The sequence below is a fragment of the Diadema setosum genome, chromosome 5 (genome assembly GCF_964275005.1).
Source record: "Diadema setosum chromosome 5, eeDiaSeto1, whole genome shotgun sequence".
Taxonomy (NCBI): Eukaryota; Metazoa; Echinodermata; class Echinoidea; order Diadematoida; family Diadematidae; genus Diadema; species Diadema setosum.
Window position 1 is genome coordinate 8,112,854 of NC_092689.1, and position 22,347 is coordinate 8,135,200.

The 22,347-nt window shown below is 37.5% G+C and overlaps 2 protein-coding genes across 2 annotated transcripts in view; one reads left to right on the top strand and one right to left on the bottom strand.

Moving 5' to 3' along the window:
- Positions 1-7,567, bottom strand: part of LOC140228550 (staphylococcal nuclease domain-containing protein 1-like) — a 28,814-nt gene extending 21,247 nt beyond the window's left edge. Inside the window, exons 1-3 of the mRNA XM_072308783.1 lie at positions 7,495-7,567; positions 1,432-1,581; positions 629-752 (exon numbers count right to left, since the gene is read on the bottom strand). Coding sequence (XP_072164884.1) covers positions 629-752; positions 1,432-1,581; positions 7,495-7,545 — 325 coding nt within the window. The 5' untranslated portion in view covers positions 7,546-7,567. The remainder of the gene's footprint in view (positions 1-628; positions 753-1,431; positions 1,582-7,494) is intronic.
- A 2,230-nt stretch (positions 7,568-9,797) lies between these two features.
- Positions 9,798-21,114, top strand: LOC140229049 (transmembrane protein 216-like). Its single transcript, XM_072309311.1, has 6 exons — positions 9,798-9,882; positions 14,938-14,954; positions 15,701-15,794; positions 16,318-16,410; positions 17,076-17,277; positions 17,841-21,114. Exons 1-6 carry the CDS (start codon positions 9,822-9,824, stop codon positions 17,860-17,862), a joined length of 489 nt encoding a protein of 162 aa, XP_072165412.1. The 5' UTR covers positions 9,798-9,821; the 3' UTR covers positions 17,863-21,114.
- The last annotated feature ends 1,233 nt before the right edge of the window (positions 21,115-22,347 follow it).

The following is a 22,347-nucleotide window of genomic DNA, read 5'->3' on the forward strand; positions in this document are numbered from 1 at the left end:
TAAACAAATGATACCTGAATCACTGAATCAACAATGCATCTACCGTTGGCCCTGCATTTACCCATGACATGAAACATACAGTAAAACGATGTGAATAAGATGAGACATTTTTTGTACTTTTATTTGTCCACAGCGATCAATGTATTTTGTCAACAACAACAAAGTAAAAAAAAAAAAAAGTTTGTCAACACTCTAAAGGTAATAAATATTCTGACAGATGCTCAGACTCTCGAGAGTGGTAATAGGGAGCTTCAGATTTTTGCGCAGTGGACTTTAGAGGGGAAAAAAAAACACTGATGGGCACATGCTCAAGACTGCTTATCAAAATCAATCGCACATCGTCTGAATTTTCACAAAGGTTCTGGGCCATTTAAGCTGCTCAAATTCATGACGCACAGAGCTACACTGTACTTGATGCACTGATCATACGGGGGTGCCACTGTACTTTTTATAGGCAGCGTCTTCATGAAATATAAAGCTACTGTACTTTGCAACACGACGTACGGAGAAAGGAGAAAGGCCAACACAATCGTCGTCTCAACGTCCGTGTCGCGAATCTAAAGCTCCCTAATGTCAAACAGCACAATCATATACTAGCCATAGATATCTTTTATCATTCTGTACGTACCTTTCCCTAAGTAGATGCATCCATATGCTCTTCCAGATCCTGGAGCGGTGTACTCAATAGTGTACCCGACACGTTTGCCCAGGAGCTTTTTTCGCAAGTATTCCCTGGCCTGCCACGCATATGGCTTTTCACAGAAAAATGACATAATGTCACACAAATAACTTTCACATAATGATATGAATACCCTTGACTGAGCTTCGAATGAACAAAATCTTTCTGACATACATAAATTGTACTACAGGTATCTAAAAATATGTTAACACATGTCATGGTTCTGTGTTCTAATAATTTCTATGAACATTTAGCAAGTATTCAAGAATAAAGTAAAAATTGTTACCTCACAAAATGTATCAGAAATTCATACTAAATGATTAACTGCGGCATATTGGATCCCCAACATTTGAGCTGGAACATAGAGGTGAGTTTTCAAAACATTTCTTTCTTTTTTTTCTGACAAAATTCTGATTCTATTCTACATGGCACTTAATTAATGCAATGAATCAAGCAAATTTACAGACATCATGACAACTGCTTCATGCAACATAGATGACACTGGGTGACTCAAGTTTTCTTCAGAGCAAAATTTTCACTTATTTTCTCACACTGGGCATTTCCCACACAAAGAGAACTATTGTATTAATGGGACAGAATAATACTCAGTGCTCAGATTCACTGTCAACAGATTAGAATGAGTGAAGATTCAATCACAAACGGCATGAATGTGCTTCCTGCTTCCAGTGTGTTTAACTACAACTACCCCGAGAAAAAAAAAAAAAAAATCAAAGACAATATGAGAGACAAACCTCATCCTTGGTCGGAATTGAGTTGTCTGCACCAGGAACTGCTCTGCGGGCAAGTTTTGGGGCAGTGACATTGGACAGGCAAATTTGCCTCTCCGGGGGAGGTCCACCTCGTGGTTGATCCCTGATGATCACAGAATCACCAGACAACACCTGTGAAAACAAACCAAGGAGGAGAGCACCAAATTCATCAATGATGGGACTTTACAGCAGAAGATACAAATGTATTTTTCACTGTTTGTGGTACAGCTCCTGTTTTGAACAATTTCAGCTCTGGGTATATGGCTACTTGTACAGCAGTTTGACAAATCATGTATTTTGTACTCATGCCTACCAAGAATCTGTATACAACCTGTAAGTTGATAAATCTTGCTTTGCAAATTTTTTATAGCAGAATCCTTCTATGTCCATTGCTATTTAGTCCATAGCTTTCATCTCAACACTAGGCTAGAAGTACTTTCAAGAGAAAGTTGACGTCAAGGTACATCAGTGGAGGAATCAAAGTAACAGATCATTTTTTTACATGAAATTAAGCTGTAAGGCAAAAAAAAAGAAAAAAAGTACAGCTCCGATCATGTGAACTTCCGATTATTCAAAATGGCCGTCAGTGAAAGAGGATGTACCGTTCGCACATGACGCATATAATCTTCGTTGTCTGTAAGTTGTGAATAGTTTAAATGTCAATATCAATAACATCATAGACATGAAGTCTATAAATTAATGACGTTTTTGTCTATAATGAGTTTGAGGTGGCAAATTGATGTCAAGTATCAAAACTCAACGTGATCAGTATGTTCACATTGTGTTCGCTTTGTTGTTGTTCACCATCCTGGTACAGCCCTGTCGCATTTTTACAGTGACTCGGCTGTGTATAGTTATGTGTGTAAGTCAGCAACACTCAACTAAAGGCAAACCGAAAATGACTGATATCATTCTCAAACCAGGCCAGGCAATGCAGACGGTGCACACACACGCAAGTACTAAACAGAACACAGTGACAGACAACTGTGTGACAAGTTTCCGATTTTGACTTATCACTTAACAAAGATTTCTGGGTTTGGCCAAAATCGGGCTTCGGGATTATCTCAACAGTCGTGACAGTTGTTGACACTACAGAGGCTTTCCCTTTAAATTTAAATTCCAACTACTGGTCTAGAGTAAAATATCCCGTTTGCGGCAGTTTAAGCATTGTTAAGGGTTTTTCCAACTTGTAAACAAATCAGGCAAATTATTTTCAACCATTTCATATATCATAGACAAGATTATTAGGTGATCCGAGAATCCTCTCGGATCACCTTCTGTATCTGTACGGATTCTTTGTTGGTTCTTCTTCTTCTTTATTTCTGGACAAAATTTGTGTAGAGGTTAGCTCAGAAAGTCCTCTTCCTATCAATTTCAAAATTATACCATATATGTATCATGTCCGAAAGACGACAGATCTAATGTATAATAGTGATCAGTCGACCGTGACGTCACTGTGACGTCATTATATGAAAACACATTCTCAATCATATCTCACTAATGGAATAGAGTTTTTCAATGAAATTTACGTCACATATATTTCAAGTTATGCGCATTCTACTCATATTCTCAAAATTCATATTTTCTCGTAAAACGTGCGCGTACGTGCGCGTTGAAATATTTGTATGCTCAAATCGAGGTCAAATTTTTTTTGCACACGTTTCAGACAATTTGGAGCATTTTTTGAAAAATTGAAAAAATTGGACGGACGCGTACGCGCGCGCACATATACGCACGTACAGCTCATATGCAACAGAAATTTCCCGATTTTTTACATTTATCGGATGTCTGAAAAGTCAAGGAACATTTCTAGCAAGTTTCAAGTCAATCCGACTCAATATGACGTCATACGGGACTGTCAAAGTTGAAATTCCGCGCGCGCGTCAATGGCGATATACAGTACAACAATGCCAAAAAACCGCCAATTTTAAATCCGATTTTACTCGTCAGGATGGACGGTGACCCCCCATTTTCTTTACATATTCTGAAAGCTGATGAGTTGTACATGTCAGTTTATGGGTTGGCGATACTGAAAAAGTGATTAAAAGATATCAAATTTCTTAATAAAGTAAAAAAAGTAAATTTTCAAAATGACGTCATCAATTTTCAAGTTTACTTGGGCGTATCTCACTTATCCTCTGCCAATTTTCACTCAGATTTCAGTATGTTGTAGCTTATTAAATGTTCTTTCATTAATGTAATTACAACATTTTGATTGGATGGCGGCATCACCTCGTAAAAATGGATTAAAAGTAATCTTGTCAAATTTGACCAGTTTACGTGTTATCTCTATGGGAGAGCAGTTTTTCTGGCAGTGAAAATTGACATGACTATCTTTTTCGAGCATTAGCTCACTTATGCTTCGGTGAATTTTTCCCAGATTTTAGTATGTTGTAGCTGAGACTTTGGGCTATCGTAAGTGTGCCCTCCATTTTTTCATACGAGGCCGGCATCATGTCGAAAAACTTGGTTGAAAATGGCACGTGGCTTCGATGCAGCGTCATTTTGCTTAATACACAGGGCCTATGGAGCATGAAATAGGTCATTGCATAGCGCATCCGACTCGCAATCCTAAGGTCCCTGGTTCGAGCCTCACCCTTGCCAATATTTTTTTATTTTTTTTTTCCAAACTCTTTTTTCTTCTTTTTCTTTATTTAGTCTTAATCTCCCTTCCTAACTTTATCTTTTTCTGATTTTTTAATGCTTCTCCTTCAAATTTCTATAAAATAACATAATTTTTTCTTTATTTTTCTTTCTTTCTACTACATTCTGTGCAATAGATGAAGAACAACAATGGTTATCAATCCCATATTTTGCACATGTTTAGTTCATGTCACGTACATTATTTCATAAAATAACAACTTCTTGATTGGACACCATCTTGGGTATGTAAATTAGGGTCAAAGGTCATAAATGTTTCATCCTGTATCTTGGTGAATACATGTCCTATCTTTACCATATTTTGCACACGTAAAGACCATGTTACAAGGATCATTTCACAAAATAACCACTTTTTGCTCAGATGCCATCTTGGCTGTGCAAAGTGGGGTCAAAGGTCATATGTACTTCTTCCTGTATCTTCGTTATGACGTGTTATCTGTATGGGAGGGAATTTTTCTAGATGTGAAAATTGACATGATTGTCTTTATCGACGACTAGCTCACTTACATTTCGGTGAATTTCTTCCAGATTTTAGTATGTTGTAGCCAATTTAATACTCTTTAAGTTTTGTTCATCAAAATTTTAATCGGATGATGTCTTCACCTCGTGAAAATGGATATAATGTAACCTTGTCAAATTTAACCAGTTTACGTGTTATCTCTATGGGAGGGAATTTTTCTGGAAATGAAAATTGACATGACGGTCTTTATCGAGCACTAGCTCACTTACTCTTCGATATTTCTTTCTTTCTGCAACTTTCTTTGCATTAACTCTAGAAAAACAGCCCCTATCACCCCCATATTTTGCACATGTTTAGTTTATGTCACGTACATTATTTCATAAAATAACAACTACTTGATCAGACACCATCTTGGGTATGTAAATTAGGGTCAAAGGTCATAAATGTTTCAACCTGTATCTTGGTGAATACATGTCCTATCTTTCCAATATTTTGCACACGCAAAGACCATGTTACAAGAATCATTTCACAAAATAACCACTTTTTGCTCAGATGCCATCTTGGCTGTGCAAAGTTGGGTCAATGGTCAAATGTACTTCATTCTGTATCTTCGTTATAGTTTATACCAGGGAGGTACCTCCCTGGTTTATACCGAATTTGGTACCAAAGATGGTAGACCTGACTCTCTTTTGTAAATGAGAATCCAAATATCACACGGCCAATGTCTCTAAACACAGATGAAACCTATATGGTCATGCCTATTGCGATCAGGACTCGAATCATTGATTAAAAAAAAAAAAATCGGATCACCTAATTTGTCAGTCTTGACAAATTCCGAGTCTAGTTAATTAACGCAACTGTTTTCATAAAAGAAATTTACCATTGACCGACGCAGTTTTCATGATTTACCAGGGCAAAACCCGGCACAATTTTCGCCGATAAGGGCGATATGCGATGTAGTATTTCTGCTTGCGGCACGATGTACAATCCCTATGCAATACGCGCGTGCTCCGCGATCTGTAGTTGAACGCCTTCACATGTCTCGCGAACATTGCGTAAGCGCCAATTCCCATTGCGAAAGCACGTGAAAATAGCGGGCGCACATGCATTGGCCGCAAACAAGATCGCAAATCTGGCGGTGTTGTTGATGTCTTTCTCGTGTTTTTCTCATTTTTTTTCGATGGTAACATCCACTTTCCGAAAAAAATGGCGGCCCACGTCGGCTCGCGAAAGTTCTATTTTACGTGAGGGTATGTTTTCAAAATCCATGAACATCGAGAAAACGACAAAAAATCCAGTTTCTTGGACCATTGTTTCTTAACTGTTATGTTAAGAAGTACCGAAAATTTCGTTTTGGATGCGATATGTTGTCATTTAGGTGAGAAAATTTCACTTTCGTCAGAGATCGTGCCCATTTTAATGGTTGGTTTTTGTTGATTGCTAGTGTGTTAGTATATGTGTAGTTAACTGCGACCAGCCCCAACGTGCAGCGTTGGGGCTGCGCCGTTTTCGCATTCAGATCTTAATGTTGTACAAAACGGGTGCCGTTGCGGCGCTATATTTCCTTAATTTTTCAACAAAAACTACTAGGAATACTTACATGGGTCGATTAAACCTAAATGATTCAAATCGGCGACTTTTTGATGCATTTCGTTGCTTATGATGCAGAAAATGTTGTCTTATAAGGCGAATTGTCTTCAGCTCGCCGATGCTCACTAACGTTGCATGCTAGCCTTTGGCAAGGCCCTCTCGCTGTAACGGACGAGCGAACGGACGAGCGAAGCGAGTCGCGCTACCTTACTCGGCTGGGCTCTCTACACCACGCAGCGAGAGGGCCTTGACAAAAGGCTACGTATTACTCGCTACATGCGCAGATGCTTACTAATGGATATACACGTTCAAAATGGTAGCACGGCTCTACCATTAGGGAAGGCCGCTTACTCCTAAAAAAATGTGGAAAATTTTGCAGTTTCCAGATAAATTCGTGAAAAGAACCAAGGCAATGGGGTAATGTGTATTTCATTTTTTATTGTCACTGTGTTTATGATAGAAATTTACCCGTGATTTACTCGTGAAGTCGCCGTATGTGGCAATAGGGAGTTGTTCGTGGTTCTCACTTTAGCGAAACTGCGGGGTAGCCGCCAGGACCCCGCCGCATAGCGGCGCGGTCTCCGGGGCTAATGTGTAGTGTGCATACTCAGTGCAGTGCTGTGTTTAGCGGTATATTACCGTGTATGTTGTACCTGCCGCGAACGGCTGCAAGGCCGCTTACTGCCGTAGTTACTCTATGTAATTTTAATTTTGATATTCTACTAGTCTAGACCACTAAATTTAAATTCATTTGTTAAAATTACTTGAGCTTCGAGCATCAATCCATATAATATGCTGGTCACTGCTGATCTGCTGGATGAAGCTGGAGAAAGGGCATTCTTTACACCTAACGTTACAGTAACTTGTGGTGAGGCCTATCCAATTAAATCTCATATATGTATGATCATGATGATGAAAGGCAAAGTAAATTTAAAGACAAACAGTGCCCAATCTACAATAATTGAAGACTTTATAGTATCACTGTACGTGTCAGACATTTACAAATGCATTCTTTTGCGTTTGAGTCTGGTGTTTCGAACTGCATCGCATTCATTCACATCACACACGCCGGAAGAAACAGCACACGTAAATTTTAAGTTTTACACATGGTGCACGCAACTTAAAATTTACTGTGGATGTGGCGTGGCGTGGCAGGCTCCACAGGCGTACCACGCACACTCAACAGGTTCATCACGATCTCCTTCGTCAAAGTTTTGAGGCAGCATAAGGCACAATAAAACTCACTCTTACAAAGCTTATTAGGATATACACAGAATATTCCAGCTTTCATTAATATTAGCAATATCAAAATATTTTTTCAACGAATTACTCACTTGTTTCACAAAACCATCTTGGAAAGCTGGTCGGGGGGCTGGGTTCGCCATGTCGAACGACTCGTTGACTCGATTTTCTTTGCTGCTTGCACACGTTGTACCACGGTGGTCTGAATTAACGGTCAAATATCGGGAAGGATCATCACTTACTCACGAGTCGTTGCCAATCTAAAAATCTGCAATGATTTTGCTGCAGAAAGTAAAGTTGACGCGTTTGCAGGCCCAGTACACAATATATTGCAAATAATGCATCCCTATTTTGATTTTGCTTTTACTTGTATTCATTCATAATTATGTTTGTGCCCCTAGCTTCCTTGGGCTGTTTGTTATTTGTCTTAGTTTTTTAGTTATTTGTCTTAGTTTTTGTTTTTGCTTGTTGGCTGATTTGAGGAGAGAAATGGCAGCTAAAAATATAAAGACTTTTTTCTTTTGTTTTTGTTTGTCCTAACCCATTGCCATTGGATCAACCCCCTCTTCATTGCAAAAAAGCATCATCCGACCCTGCCATTCGATAGAATTAAAGAAATGATCACATGAAAGTAGGCCCTATAATTTGCTGTAGAAAGAGGAATAAACATTGATATTTTTATATCGTTTTTAATTTAGATACTGCAAGAATTGCACTTACCAAGTGGATAAGCCTACTACAAACTCGTAAATTTACTGTTCACAGTTCCATCCTTTGGGTCTATCCTGACCACCTATGTAGCTACTGGCTGTAACAATGAATGGACCCTACTTCTGACGTTAAAAATGCAGGGCATAGGCCTATAATAGTTATACTAACTGTAGAGCCCTACACCATAAGCTTAGCTCAACCAAGAGGCTCGACAGATTCATATGAATTTGTTATCACTGTAGTTTCTATTTTTTTTCATGATCAGCTCATATATGCACGAGTAGTAATCACTCAAAAGTTGTTGTTGTTGTTGTTGTTTTACCGTCCTGCCGTGTGATGTGTTGTTGTGTAAGGGGTCAATGAAGGTTATAACCATAGTCAATCTGTTCTTTGGTTTAAATTAGGCTTACTTTCTTTTTGCAAAACAGAATCAATTCAAATCGCAAATAAGTCTAATGGAGTATATCAAAATTAAAAAATAATTGAGTGCGAAAAGGGATCGTTTTAGTAGTTTGTTATGTTTGAGTTTGAGTTTATTATCAACAACAGATCATACATGTTAAGAATACAAATACATAATGTACATTTGCATGACCACGCAGTGGCGGATCGCAGGGGCGTACCAGCCCCCCCCCCCCTTTTTTTTTTTTTTACTTGTCACAGAAGTGGCACCAGAAATCAAATTGGTTTGCACCCCCACACTTTACGTACGGAATTCCTGGATCAGCCCCTGCCAAGTAAGCGATTATGACAATATGAATACAATAAACAAAGATTTATGTACTAAGTACAATCTCTAGTATGCATATATACTGTAGTCATAATAGGCCTATTTACCTTGACTATATGTTAAGCTAAAATCTTGTAAACAGGAGTAAGCACAAGTGCTAATCGAGAATGGTTCTAGACTATGGGAATCTCATCAGAGGGAATCCAGCCTCAAATTAGTAAGGATTTTCTTTCTTTAAAAAAAGAGCTAGTGAATACATTACATCCTTGGTGTTTGTGTAGCAAGTACTTTAAATCTGTATGTGAGTATAATGATGTCATATCAATACACGGTATCATAATTTATGAACTATCAGAACTAAATGTTACTAGGACCACAGTTATAACCTCAGTCTCGGGGTCATGACCATCATTATTTTTATTGTCATGTGAACATACATTATTGTGTCATTTCATATTGTTCATAATTGTAACTTTGAATCAACGAATGATTGGCTCAAATATACAAGCTTTATTTCATCTCGTGACATTCTACTCGAAGTTGTCAGGGCAATCGGAAAAAAAAAGTGCTTCAAATTGGCCAAGAAATGAAATTCTACGTTCTCAAAAAGAGTGATAACTTCAATTCTAGTCCATTTGCCGGGTTGCCAATTTAGCTAAAGAATACGAAGTAATAAAATACCCACTTGTATCATTCAAATGATACAAGTAAACATTTAAACTAATTTAAAAGTGAATAGCTATATATATAGCCAGAATTTTAAAAACAATTTGTATTATTCAAATTAATATTTTTTTACATAAAAAATGCGCTTCTATACTCTTTGCTTGCACTACATAGGTGCGCCACAGTGATCGCGAATTGTAACGTAAATTTGCATAGAATTACAAGAAATACATGTAAAATAGTTGAAGCGAAGACGCTACTGACTGTTTCTAAGCACTCACTTCAACTCTGAGATAAGGACACATCGCAATTATGGCAAATGGCCCAGCCACAAATTCAACCCCGGCGACCGCCAGTGCTGCACCTCGAAGAGGTAATCGCTCTCGGCTATTTAGGATTCAGTCTTTTTCACTGTTTCATGTGTTCAATCGATGCGAAGCACTGAATACTACATTGGTAGCGCAGTCCCTCTGGCTAGTCCCATATGTGATATAAAATGTCAGCTTTTGAGTGTGAAATTTGAATAGTAATAAATAGATAGTCTACATGTAACGTTACACTGTATAATAATAAATTTTAGTGATTTTTTTTTTTTTTGTGTGTGTGTTTTGGGGGCTGGTGTTTCACTATTTTGTTGAGGTGAAAATATAAATCTAGAGTATAAAACTCGCACTAAGGTTTGGTTTGACCTCCCATGCCAAAACCAGATTGCGCGCAATCGCAAAAGTAAATTTAGGCCTAGGCCCTACTGTAAATTTATTCATGTTATTACAGTAGGCCTAGCCCTAGGTTTGGTTTCTAAATCTAAGATCTAATGTTAGACCTAAATTTACTTAAGTAGACTTAACTACACACAGCCGCTGTCGCGAAGCGACGCGGCTGCCCCTGTATTCCTTCGCAGACGTTGTCATTTTCCAGTGTGGTTGTGCGACTCCTTCATGAATATCTTTATTAATCATGAAAAACTAAAATACAAGGAATTATCGTAATCTATGATAATCATTCAATAATCGGTATGCGATTTTTTGTTTAATTACGTCAAAAACTCACCGTAGGTAGTCGGAGAGGCGCCCTCTAGCTCTCCGACTACCTACGTTGTATGGTTGAGGGGTCTAGATATCGCGCACGAAAATTTGAAATGCTCTTATAATAGAAGTTATTCCATAATCGTACCTGAATTTCTCAATGAATATCACGAAAATGCAGAAAAATCACCTCCCAGAATCTCCTGATGATACGATGACGGAGTAGTGCGCTGTCGCCGTTTGTATGTCGGACTTTTTTTTATGCGTTCAATTTCTAGGGGTATGTAAAGATCGCGCAGCTGCCCTCTGTAGTTTCATGCGTGAAAGTGTCTGCCCCTCTGCGGCTGTAACGTGCTCCGGCTTTCGTAGAATATTTTTTCACTTGATATTAAATTTGTCCCTGTTAAGCAACAGCAGTTTTACCTAACTTGTGTATATTATTGTTATTATTATTATATGTGTTGTTATTATTATTATTATTATTGTTATTATTATTATTATTATTATTATTATTATTACTATTATCACCACCACCATCATCGATCATCATAATCGTCATTATCATTTTCATTATTATATTATCACTTCCACCACCATCATCATTTTATCATTCTTATTATCATTATTTTTATCATTGATATTTTCATAATCGTTAATGATTTTCATTTATAAAGTTTTCTTACAATATTTCTAATCACTTTAACCAATAATATACACGTAATATAAAATGGAAAAAAGTAAAATATGAACATATATTTTGCGTGTGTGTGTGTGTGTTTGTGTGTGTGCTTACCCATTCGTCACCCTCTCAAAAAAAAAAAAAAAATTTCGTCACACATTTGTCACACTCTCATCTAATTTGTTTTCTTCAGTATCATTATGGCCCTCCCCTGTCACAAATATATCACAAGTTAGCGCAAGAAATCACAAGCAAATTCAAATTGAAATCACACTTCAACTTCGATAGACTGAAATATTTATTCCTTTGTAATATTATAATCGTTGTGTTAAAATTTGACTTAAAACAACATTTATTAACAGTATTTCAGCGTAGCTGGCAGCATACATTGTTCTTATGTATGATGACGTCACGTGGTAAACGATCGATCGAACAAATTACGAATTCTATCGACTACGAACGAGACAAGCGAGACGACACGTCTAGGCTGCAACATCCTTAGAACAGATTTTAAGGGAAGGTAGGTTTGTACAAGGTAAAAAAATTGGAAATTTAGTGGAAAATTTGTTGGAAATCAAAATTTCTTACCTGCTTCCTTCTCATGTTGAGCGGTAAGTCAGGTATGTTTATTCCATGGGCGTATCGGCAAATTTTGCGCTTAGTCCTACGCGTAATATCGCTTGCTATACGCAGTTACGCTATGCGCGATCTTTAGGTCCCTGCGCGAGACCTAGTACCCTTACTATACGTTGTAGTATACGAGAGTGAATGCCATTCAAATAACACGCAGATGAGGAGTGAAGCAATAAGGACGTTTACAGACCTGATTTCAGCCACAGATTTCGGTGAGTTTTTGACGTAATTAAACAAAAAATCGCATACCGATTATTGAATGATTATCATAGATTACGATAATTCCTTGTATTTTAGTTTTCCACGATTAATAAAGATATTCATGAAGGAGTCGCACAACCACACTGAAAAATGACAACGTCTGCGAAGAAATAGAGGTGCAGCCGCTGTCTCTACAGCGGCTGCGTGTAGCTAAAGTAGACTAGACTTTGTTAGAGTCGGGGCACCAGTTTACTGCAGGGTTCCAGTTAGACAGAAAGATCCGTCTGTCCGGAGGAGTCTTTTATTTTTTTGATGTTATCGCTCTCCTCCGTATAAGGAGGGGATCCGTGAAGCCAGACGCAGTCTCTGCGGAACATTTCCCCGACGACCAGATACAGACCGATCTTTCGGTCAAGGTTCCAGTTTGCGGCGCCCCTAGGAATATCTAACCATATCTTCAAAAGTAGAAGGGTATTTTTTTTTCTAAATTGTTTTAAAATTTGTTTGAAGAGCAACCGAAGAGCTTTCTTTTGATACCAGAATCATGAAATAACTCGGATGATGGCCTTCATAATTCTAATTTAAACCGTCTGTGTCACACTGTTTTTAAAAAAGTATGACTTTCTTATCAAAACGTTAAAGGGACTGTACAGTACTGGTTGAGGTAGGGATTCATGTTTTGAACATTCCTAAGTGAGATAATGAAAAGCCTCTTATGAAATATGAAAGAGCATGTAATTTTAAGAAGGATTCAATGTTTATTTGATGAAAATTGGTTTTCAAATGGCTGAGATATCCAAAAAAGTGCCAATAATAAAAGGCGACATGCCACAACTTTATTAGGATCTCTTTGTTTCACCTTGTTTTTGGATATCTCAGCCATTTCAAAACCGATTTTCATCAAATAAACTTTTGATTCCCCTTAACACTGCATTCCCCCTTTACATCTCATTGAGTGGTTTCTGAATATCTCGCAAAATGTTAAAAGCTAAATCTACACCTCGACCAGAACTGTACACACCCTTTAAGATTTTGTTCTGTTGCTAGGCAAAACCACCATGATCCCTTGTTTGTATCTTTATAAAATTTACAAAATCTTACTATGAAAAGAGGCCTGGCATGGTAAGGATTCTTGTGTAACTGTGTTAAATATTCTAAAATTCATTTCCTTTGTCAGTTTTGTCAGTGACCAAAATGTCGGGATGGGTCCGGTTTGCGGCACCCCTATGGATTTACACACATAGCGCTATTTTACATGACCAAGCGCGCCGGAACACTTCTGGTTTTTGGGGGGGGCAAAATCTCAGCGGGGGCACATTGTGACGATGTGAGATCCTCGGCGCGGGAGCGAAGCGAGTGAGCGGGGAGGTGGAAAGGGGGATACCCCCCCACACATACACACACACACACACTGTAGGGAGCTTTTGTAAAACAGGGTACAAAAGTCACGTTTATAGACCATTTAAAAGCAAATTTCTAAGGAATTAAACATAGTGAAAAATGATCAGTGCGAGGACTATGATTATTACAATGTACATACGGGAGTACATAATAATGTGATGGTGTGACATCCTCGGTGAGGGAGCGAAGCGACCGAGCGGGGGGAGGGTGTGGGAGGGGGGACACCCCCTCCCACGGTAGGGACTTTTGTAAAAACAGAGTATAAAAGTCGCGTTTATAGAGAATTTAAAGCAAATTTCTAGGGAATTAACATATTGAAAATATCATTTTGAAGGACTATGATCATAACACACGGGAGTACATTAATAATGTGATGGTGCGAGATCCTCGGAGAGGGAGCGAAGCGAGCGAGCGGGGGGGGGGGGGGGTGGGGTGGGGTGTGGGGATACCCCCTCCCATGGTAGGGACTTTTTGTAAAAACAGAGTATAAAAGTCGCGTTTATAGAACATTTAAAAGCAAATTTCTAGGGAATTAACATATTGAAAAAAATCAGTTGGAAGGACCATGATCTTAACATACGGGGGTATATTATGCGATGGTGTGAGATCCTCGTCGAGGGAGCGAAGCGACCGAGCAGGGGAGGGTGTGGGAGGGCGATACCCCCCTCCCATGGTAGAGACTTTTTGTAAAAACAGATTATAAAAGTCGCTTTTATAGAGCATTTTGAATTAGATTTCTGAGTAAAAGAATAGTAAAAGAAATCACTGCGAAGGACTATGATGATAACATTGTTATCATCATAGTCCTTCGCAGTGATTTCTTATGAAAACTTTTCATTTTACTTTAAGTACGGGCAGAACGAGCGAGCCACTTTCACTTTGCAATTTATCTGAAATGTACTTCTATCATTAAAAGCTTAAATGTGATCGCATCATTCGAACAATAAAACATATTCTTATACTGCTAGAAAGCAAAGAAGAAAATGAAAAATGTAAGGTTTACTAAAGGTATGTTTCAGCGGGCACACTCGAGGACACGAGGCTACCATTTATACACTAAATCTACTCATAAGTTACTATTGGTGTATAGATACAATAATGTATGTTGTTAGTGTATTATAATTTTTGCCCCGTTAGGGGGGGAAATTTTTGCATTTTCAGTTATGAAATTACAACATTTAGACAAGAAATATGCCTTTATTGTTCATTTTGGTCTTTAAATCAGTGATTAATTATTTGTTACAGGGGGCACTTTTTTTTTGGGGGGGGGGGCAAAAACTCGTTTTGCCCCCCCCCCCCCCCCAACATTTTGTTTGGGGGGGGGGGGGGCAAGTGCCACCCCTGCCCCCTTGCGGCGCCCTTGTCCCTGACCCTGTGAATGTATCCCAGCAGCCACAGAGCATACATGGTAATAGCCAATGTTTGTGTAGAGTATGTTTTTTGGAGTTGATTAAACTTTGATTTTGAATGATTTTTCTTTTCCTTGCAGGAAAGACGATTGCTGTTGTATCCTTTGAAATAAATTGTAATGTTAAATCTACTTTGTTTCAAAAACACACAAACACACGCACACACACACACACACACATGCACAATATTGATTCTCATTCACTTCACCAATCAGCTCAGTATTGTAGTGACAATTTAGTGAACCAACATCTCAGCCAAGCCCCCTGCATCCTATATTCCTGCTTTTTAAAATGAGGTTACCACAAAAAAAAAAAAAAAAATTAATAATTTGTACCTTCCCCTGCAACAAACCAGAGTGCTGTCCAAAGCTGGAGGAAAAGGTGTGAAGTGAATAAAGTCAACGTTGCTCAAGTCAAATCTGTTTGGACTGAAGAGATAGCTTTGACGTACAGAAAATTCGACTTATGAGGGATTAAAATCAATAGTATATCAAGAGAAGAAGACTTGAAAAGACCTTTAACTTAGTGATTATTCGACTTATGCGTGGTCGACTTAAAAGTTCGACTGTATTTCCTTACGAATACATTTTACTACAGTACATTATGTCATTTATGTGTATAATTCGACAATAGCCAAGGTAAGCTTTCTAATCAAAAGTGTTCAATATGATTTCCTGTTGCCAATAAACATACAATACTCTCATATCTATGGCGCTACCTTCGAAACATTTCAGCAAGATAATTTACCCTTCTATTCAAACTGTAAAAAAGTGTATTTGAGTCTAGTGATAGATGGTTGGAAGGTAGAAGGTTACACAGCCTTGACCAAGTCTGAAATACCAGCTGTCTTCACTACCTCTTCAAATCCTATTCTACCTGAATGGTTGGTACTTTGGATTCCTTTGGATATGTGAGGCCCTCATGTACATATACAAAGGTAATTTCATTTCATTTTTTGTTTTCATTCCAGTATTTTATCTTTCATCTGACTGTGATCGCCCAATCAATGGTTGTTGTACAACCGCAGCTTCACATGTATAGTGGGAATTGGAATAATTTGCAGTTTCTGTATGCAACACATTCAAAGACATTACCCATTAGTGATAATAGTCACAAATGGCAATGTAATTTAACTCACCAATCAACAGTTGTACATTGTCTTTTCTGATTGTAGCTGAATACAATGTGTCATTTTTTCCCCTCCTCTTTCAATTGTTATCTTTTAACAGAATCAGACTTTGTCCATCAATGTTTTCATAAACAACATTTGTTACAATTCATTTGGATATGACTTTGTTTTGATGATCACATTTTATTTTGTTGACAGAAAGGACAACAAAAAAGGGAAAAATTCATGTTCTTTCAATATTCAATTTATGCTGTATAAGCTTATTTTGATCGCAAAGTTTCATCTCCTTGTCATCTTTTTTTTTTCTTCTTTTTTTTTTTTAATGTGGCAGGTTCAGTATTACCATACCCAACAGAAAACTTGGCTGGAGAGTGGGTTCTTTTGTTCCTCCTGGTTGCCATCGAGTATGTGCGACTCTTCTTAGGTAATATGCAAGCGTTTTCTGTATGTTTCCTGCTAGAATGAGAAGATATATTGAAGACCATTTATTATTGAAAAAGAAAACCTCACGAATGGTAACACTGATAAAAGTGGCAAAAGGTAATACACTCTACAATGCAGTATTCATATATTATTTTATAGTTGCCTCAGATATATGATAACATATTGACCTAGTCCAAAGAGATGATAAATGTAAAGATAAAGTTTTAATCATAATGGTTGTACATTATACAGGTACTATATGTATCTCTTTTTCCCCAACAATCTTATGATTGTAAAACATTAAGAAAAATGTTTATCTTTATTTCTAAAAAAAAAAAAAAAGGGATGTTATAGATAACCACAGAAATTTATAGACACTATACAGAGTCCTGTCTCAATACATTATAAAAGCTAAAGGTTCCATTTGATGTTATAAAGATTACTGAAGATCCTCTTGAACTTCAATAGACTTAGGTATGTTCACTAAAACATTTCTTTATCATTTACCAAATCATTAATCCCATGAATTTGTCATCTTTGATTGTGAAATAAAGCAGATACTTTGCCACATTTCCAGTTGCTTCAAAATGGCAAAAAGAGTGTTTGGCCTTAAAAACATACAAGTCTGTATTTGTTTTTGTTTTTCTTTGCAATGCCACCCTACAGGAAAGAAAGGTAACTTGACAGAAAAGGTCGTCCACCTTGCTGTCTCTCTCGCCATGTCACTGGCAACAATGTTTGGCAGCCTGTACCTCATCCTGTGGCAGACGTATGTCCTGCGGGCAGAGCTCATTCTCAATGCCATCCAACTCGCCTTCCTCGGACTGGAATGTGTCTTCAGTATCATCGCTGTCATCTCATTTGCAAGGCAAGTGTGCGGAGTTGAAAGAGAACTGAGCCATCATTCAGTCATCAGAGACAAAGTGTGGCTGATGAAGTTCATTCCATGACTTCCAAATCTAATTCAACAAATTGGAATATATTGCTGATTGTGATTACATTTTTGGCTTGTACAGGTACGTGCACTATCTACATTACATACTGTATAAGCTGTTATTTTCCCGAGGGTTTAATTTTCATGAATTTTATGAATCACTGTTGGTCTGCTAATTTAACAACATGCAAAAATATCTCGATCTGACAGGCATTAGTGCAGGTATGATGGCGGTGGTGTCATAATCGCGAAAACAACATCTCGCGAAAATGTTCCTGACCTCCTCATTCGTGAAAATATCTGTATGCAAAAATAACAGCTTTTACATGTAAAGTAGTGGTTTTGATGGAAGGGCTTCACAGCTGTAGCATCTACTCTGACTCCACAATAATTGTTTTATGTGTAGATAAAAAAAAAAAGGTATGAGCAGTTGCAACATACATGCAGTCACCAGATTGTCACTGATATATCTGTTTTTTGCTTTCTAATGTTTTCAGAGCCAACCAGACAGTGAGGTGAAGGGGTGAGATGCGGAGGAACCAGAATGAGTGTGCCACGAGCATGGTCCCTTGATGCAGAAGGTTGCGGGTTCAATCTGCTGCTACTTTGGACATTGCCAGACACTAGAATAGAGTTCAGAATACTACTCGCAGCGATGTATCGCCAGTCCTCAGCTCAGCAAAGAGTGGACGATTTTGTTGTTTACTCTATGCATGCTAATGTTATGAACAGCTGATGTTATGGACATAAGTTTCTAAGGCTCAGCCAGTTAATGAATCACAACTGAGGATTGCTCGGCCATAAATTGCGAATCAGGAGCCAATTTTCACAAAGAGGTGTTCAATGATTGAAAGTTGTGCAATTGACTTCTGTCATAATGCAGTCCTCGGAGTGGCAGTATTATCTTCCATTATATTGAAATTTTGTTATAAGCAAACAAATAAACAATAAAAGATATACATTTTACTGTAAAAGTGGAAATATTCGCAGTATCAAAATTTTTGTGCATTTCATGCCACCAGAAGCTAGCGCAAAAATAAAAGCACGAGAATATTTTTGTTTGCCATTTGTTCCAATAACTAATGTCTTTATTCTGCAGAATTAATAACATGCAAAATTTATCTTACCCTGCCTAGCGCAAAAAATTAAGTGAAAATATCCACTTTTACAGTAGAGCAATTTTTTGCTTCATTGTAAGTGGAATTTTGTTAGGACAGTGTTCATTATAACGGGAGTGCACTGTAGTAATTACAGTCACCATTGTAATGACTCAAAGTGTCATGCCTGGGCCCTGTTTCATAAAACTTGTAATAAATAACAAGTTATGACAGTTGTTATAAGCTACTGAAATCCTTACATCTGATTGGCTGAGAGCAAATTTGTCATAGAAATGTGGCAGTTGTTACTGATAAACAAGTTTTATGAAACAGGACCCTGATTTGTTGCAAACATAGTTGCTGCCATGGAATGCAGTTGTTGCATCTCACTATTGTTTGTCAGAGCTTTATGAAATGGTGTCCAGATTAATATTTAGCCTGTTGTATGTTTTCTTGAGAACCGAGAAACACTGATGGCCCCTTGAATGAAAGTGATCCATGTGATGGTTGGACCCCATGAAAAACACTCAGCTACAAATGGAGGCCTGTTTGTTTGTCTCCAGCCTCAGATGTTGAAGGAATTTAATTTAAAAAAGTCATATTTAAGGCAATATGGTACTAGATAGAAGATTGAAAATTACAATAGACAGTACTGGTATTGTCAGCGTGACATAGTGGTATTTTGTTGAATTGAAGATTAGCTTGTTTTCTTAGTTTGAGATATTTATGAAAGATACTTTACTTTTATTTGCATCCAATGTAGCTCTGTACATCACTAAGGCCACCAAAGGTTCATATGAGATAAACATGTACTTAAACTAGAACCCTAGCATTGCAATGAAAAAAAAAAATAATTACTGGTAGAAGTTTACATAGATTCCTCTTCGGTTGTAAAGAAACTTCTTATGACATGCGTGTGCAGGCAAGGCCTTGGTGAAGTTATAAAAATACCAGAAATTTTGCATCAAACATACTGAAGTGTATCGTTCAAACACCAGCAGGGCAACAACACAACTACATACGTAACACAACTTTAAAAAATTCCGCTGTCAGTATTTTTCTTACTCCTATGTCAGCCCTGGTAGCATATGGCCTTGTACAAATCTGAAAATGTGCATGTGTGTGTATGTGTGAGTTTTTTTTTTTTTTTTTTTTTAAGGATTATGATTGTCATAAGGTCATAAGCTCAGACGACAAAGAACTTCATGTTTTCAGCGTAACGAATAATTGAGATGATAGACTGAAGATATTTTTGTTTTGTTTTTTTTTGGTAGGGGGTCAATGTGCTTGCTGGGCTACATGGGATTTGCCTTCCAAATTGGAGTGAAAGTAAATTGTCCGATTATCAGCATTATGATACATCACATGGTGGGAGATATTAAGTTATCCTTTAGGCTCTTTTCATGGATCAAATCTTGCCACAAGGGAGATCATGTTTATTCCTACAAAAGCCTATTCAAGGTGACTATGATTGGCTGTTACCTGTATCTAGAATCAAATGTAATTTGCCCTTCCTCCTGTCACTGAACTGCATAAACCATGGATACTGTGTACAGTGCTCACTGCTTAATCGCAAGGGGTCGGGAGACAAGTTTTTCTCCCATTTAAGCGGTGCTCCCACTTAAGCAATGGCCGATATTGGCCTGTGCAAACCACACCACATGAAGCCAAGTAGGCGTACACAATGTACTGTATATTTTACTATACACCTGTAATATGTTTTATGATGTAGGGCTGGACATTTCATAACAAAGAAAGAAGAATAATTTTTTCTGTTCTATACATTGACCAGTTAGAGTGAATCTGCATCTCTCATGTTACACATAAATTATGGTTCATTTCAGTAAAATGTTGAATATTAAAACTCCAACAGTGCTATTTTACTGTATATTTGAAAAAAATGCTTAAAATCTATCACTTTTGATTAAATTAACTGCTAATTTCATGAAAATTGATTGTTTTGTTTTTGTTTATGCTCAAATTTGACAATGCGATAGTGCCCTTCTCGTACTCGGCTGACGACATGCCTTAATAATTTGGTGCAGAGTTATGTTTTTGTTTTGTATGGGGGACTAGGAGGTTGGCCTCCTTGCAAGCTTACAAGATTGCCATCTGCCAAATTTTGAATTTAGAACCTCCTTCAGTACTGTGATTAGCTTAGAAACATATTTTCTTTGACTAAAATTACATTGAGCCCAACTGTTTAAAGCTCTGCAGAGAATGTTTTATGAAGAGCTGTGACTTGAATTCTGCATTATAATTCAATTCAAGTCAATTCAATTTTATTCGACACAAAATTAATCAAAAGTACATTATGTACACAATAAAAACAAAAGCAATATGTATAAACATACATGCACATATTATGGAAATTAATGCATTATAAACATGCACATAGATTACACATACACTCAGATTATGATATGTCTACGTGGAAGCTCACATTGGTCTGATTCACGTGCCATTTTAAGATTCCTTTGACTGCCACAATCACCTTGATGGGTTTTCACAAAGTACAATCCTGTATTGCCCTAAACTTTGTATTCACATTTGTGATGTAGAGTGTGTAGTTCACAGGAAGTGATATGAGTGTACTGTTTCAGACTTGAATTGTCCAGAATACTCTGATTTGAGCATGTGACAGCTGATTATAAATAAACTTGAGTTTGAATGAATAGAAGTGTGTGCATGTGCATTTAAATGTTTTCTTTTGATATTTAACTTGGCTCTCCATTTTTTGTTGTTTTGCCCATGCAATCATGTTACAAGAAGTTTACAATAATGTTAGAACACCGTACATGTAGGCCTATAGCTAACTGGAGTAGTTGCATCTATGACCATGCAATACTGAACTGTAAAAAAGATTTTAAGGATATTACTTCAAAGGTCAAAGGGTAAACATAGGTCATTTTCACATTCCATTAGTAGGCCTACATCGTATACTGTAATGAAAATCAGTCAAACATGGTACATTATTGTGTACAATATGAAGGTCAAAAGAGGATAAAAAATAAAAAGCGACATACAGTGTACATGTATCACATTTTTCATTTTTTTTTTCAAATGCAATATGTTGTCCTTTAATGTAAATAGGAAAATAAAGAGAAAAAACAAACAAACAAACAAACAGATAACCATAGGTATGGTGAACAAAGCACATATGTATTAACTTGTTCCATACTAAATTCTGAAATCTCCATAGACTTAGTACACAGACCACCAGGTTTCCGTAAGGGATTGGTTAATTTAGTGTTAAAGGGGAGGTTGAGTGGTATAGTTTTGGTTGAGATGGGATTCAGGTTTCCAACTTCTTTGTGGGATAATGAGAAACCTCTTATGAAATATGAAAGAGCATACGTTGTACAATTCTGAGAGGAATTGAATGTTTATTTGATGAAAATTGGTTTTGAAATAGCTGAGATATCCAGAAACAATGAGGCCCTATAATAAAGGGTGGGTCCCATCTTTTATCAGGACTACTTTGTTTTACTTTGTCTTGGATATCTCAGCCATTTCAAAACCAACAATTGATTTTCATCATACACGTATAAACTTGGAATACTGCTTAAAATTGTATGCTCTTTAATATTCTGTAAGTGGTTTCTAAGTATCTCGCAACAGTAAAATATGGATCCCCATCACGACCGAAAATACACCATCTGCGTATGGATGAGTGAGCACGGAGCCAAACATGGGTGCATATACAGTACAGGAAACAAATCTCATTCTGAATAGATGTGCACAACAGTATCGACAGTAGGAAGAAATATGGCATTTGCTGCACAGTATTTTGTAGATAACAAAACGTTAGGTTTGCCGACTGAATAGCAAATTAGCGAGGTTTGTAATGGTACAATGATAAAGTTCGTGGGGCTGGTCGCAACGAGTCGCCTCTCCCTTCAAGCGA

What these genes read in the sequence shown, in the direction of transcription:
- LOC140229049 (XM_072309311.1), top strand. Translation starts at nt 9,822, where the DNA reads ATGGCAAATGGCCCAGCCACAAATTCAACCCCGGCGACCGCCAGTGCT. An exon ending in CCTCATGTACATATACAAAG is followed by an intron (nt 15,795 to 16,317) that starts GTAATTTCATTT and finishes TTAATGTGGCAG; the next exon opens with GTTCAGTATTACCATACCCA. An exon ending in GCTGTCATCTCATTTGCAAG is followed by an intron (nt 17,278 to 17,840) that starts GCAAGTGTGCGG and finishes TAATGTTTTCAG; the next exon opens with AGCCAACCAGACAGTGAGGT.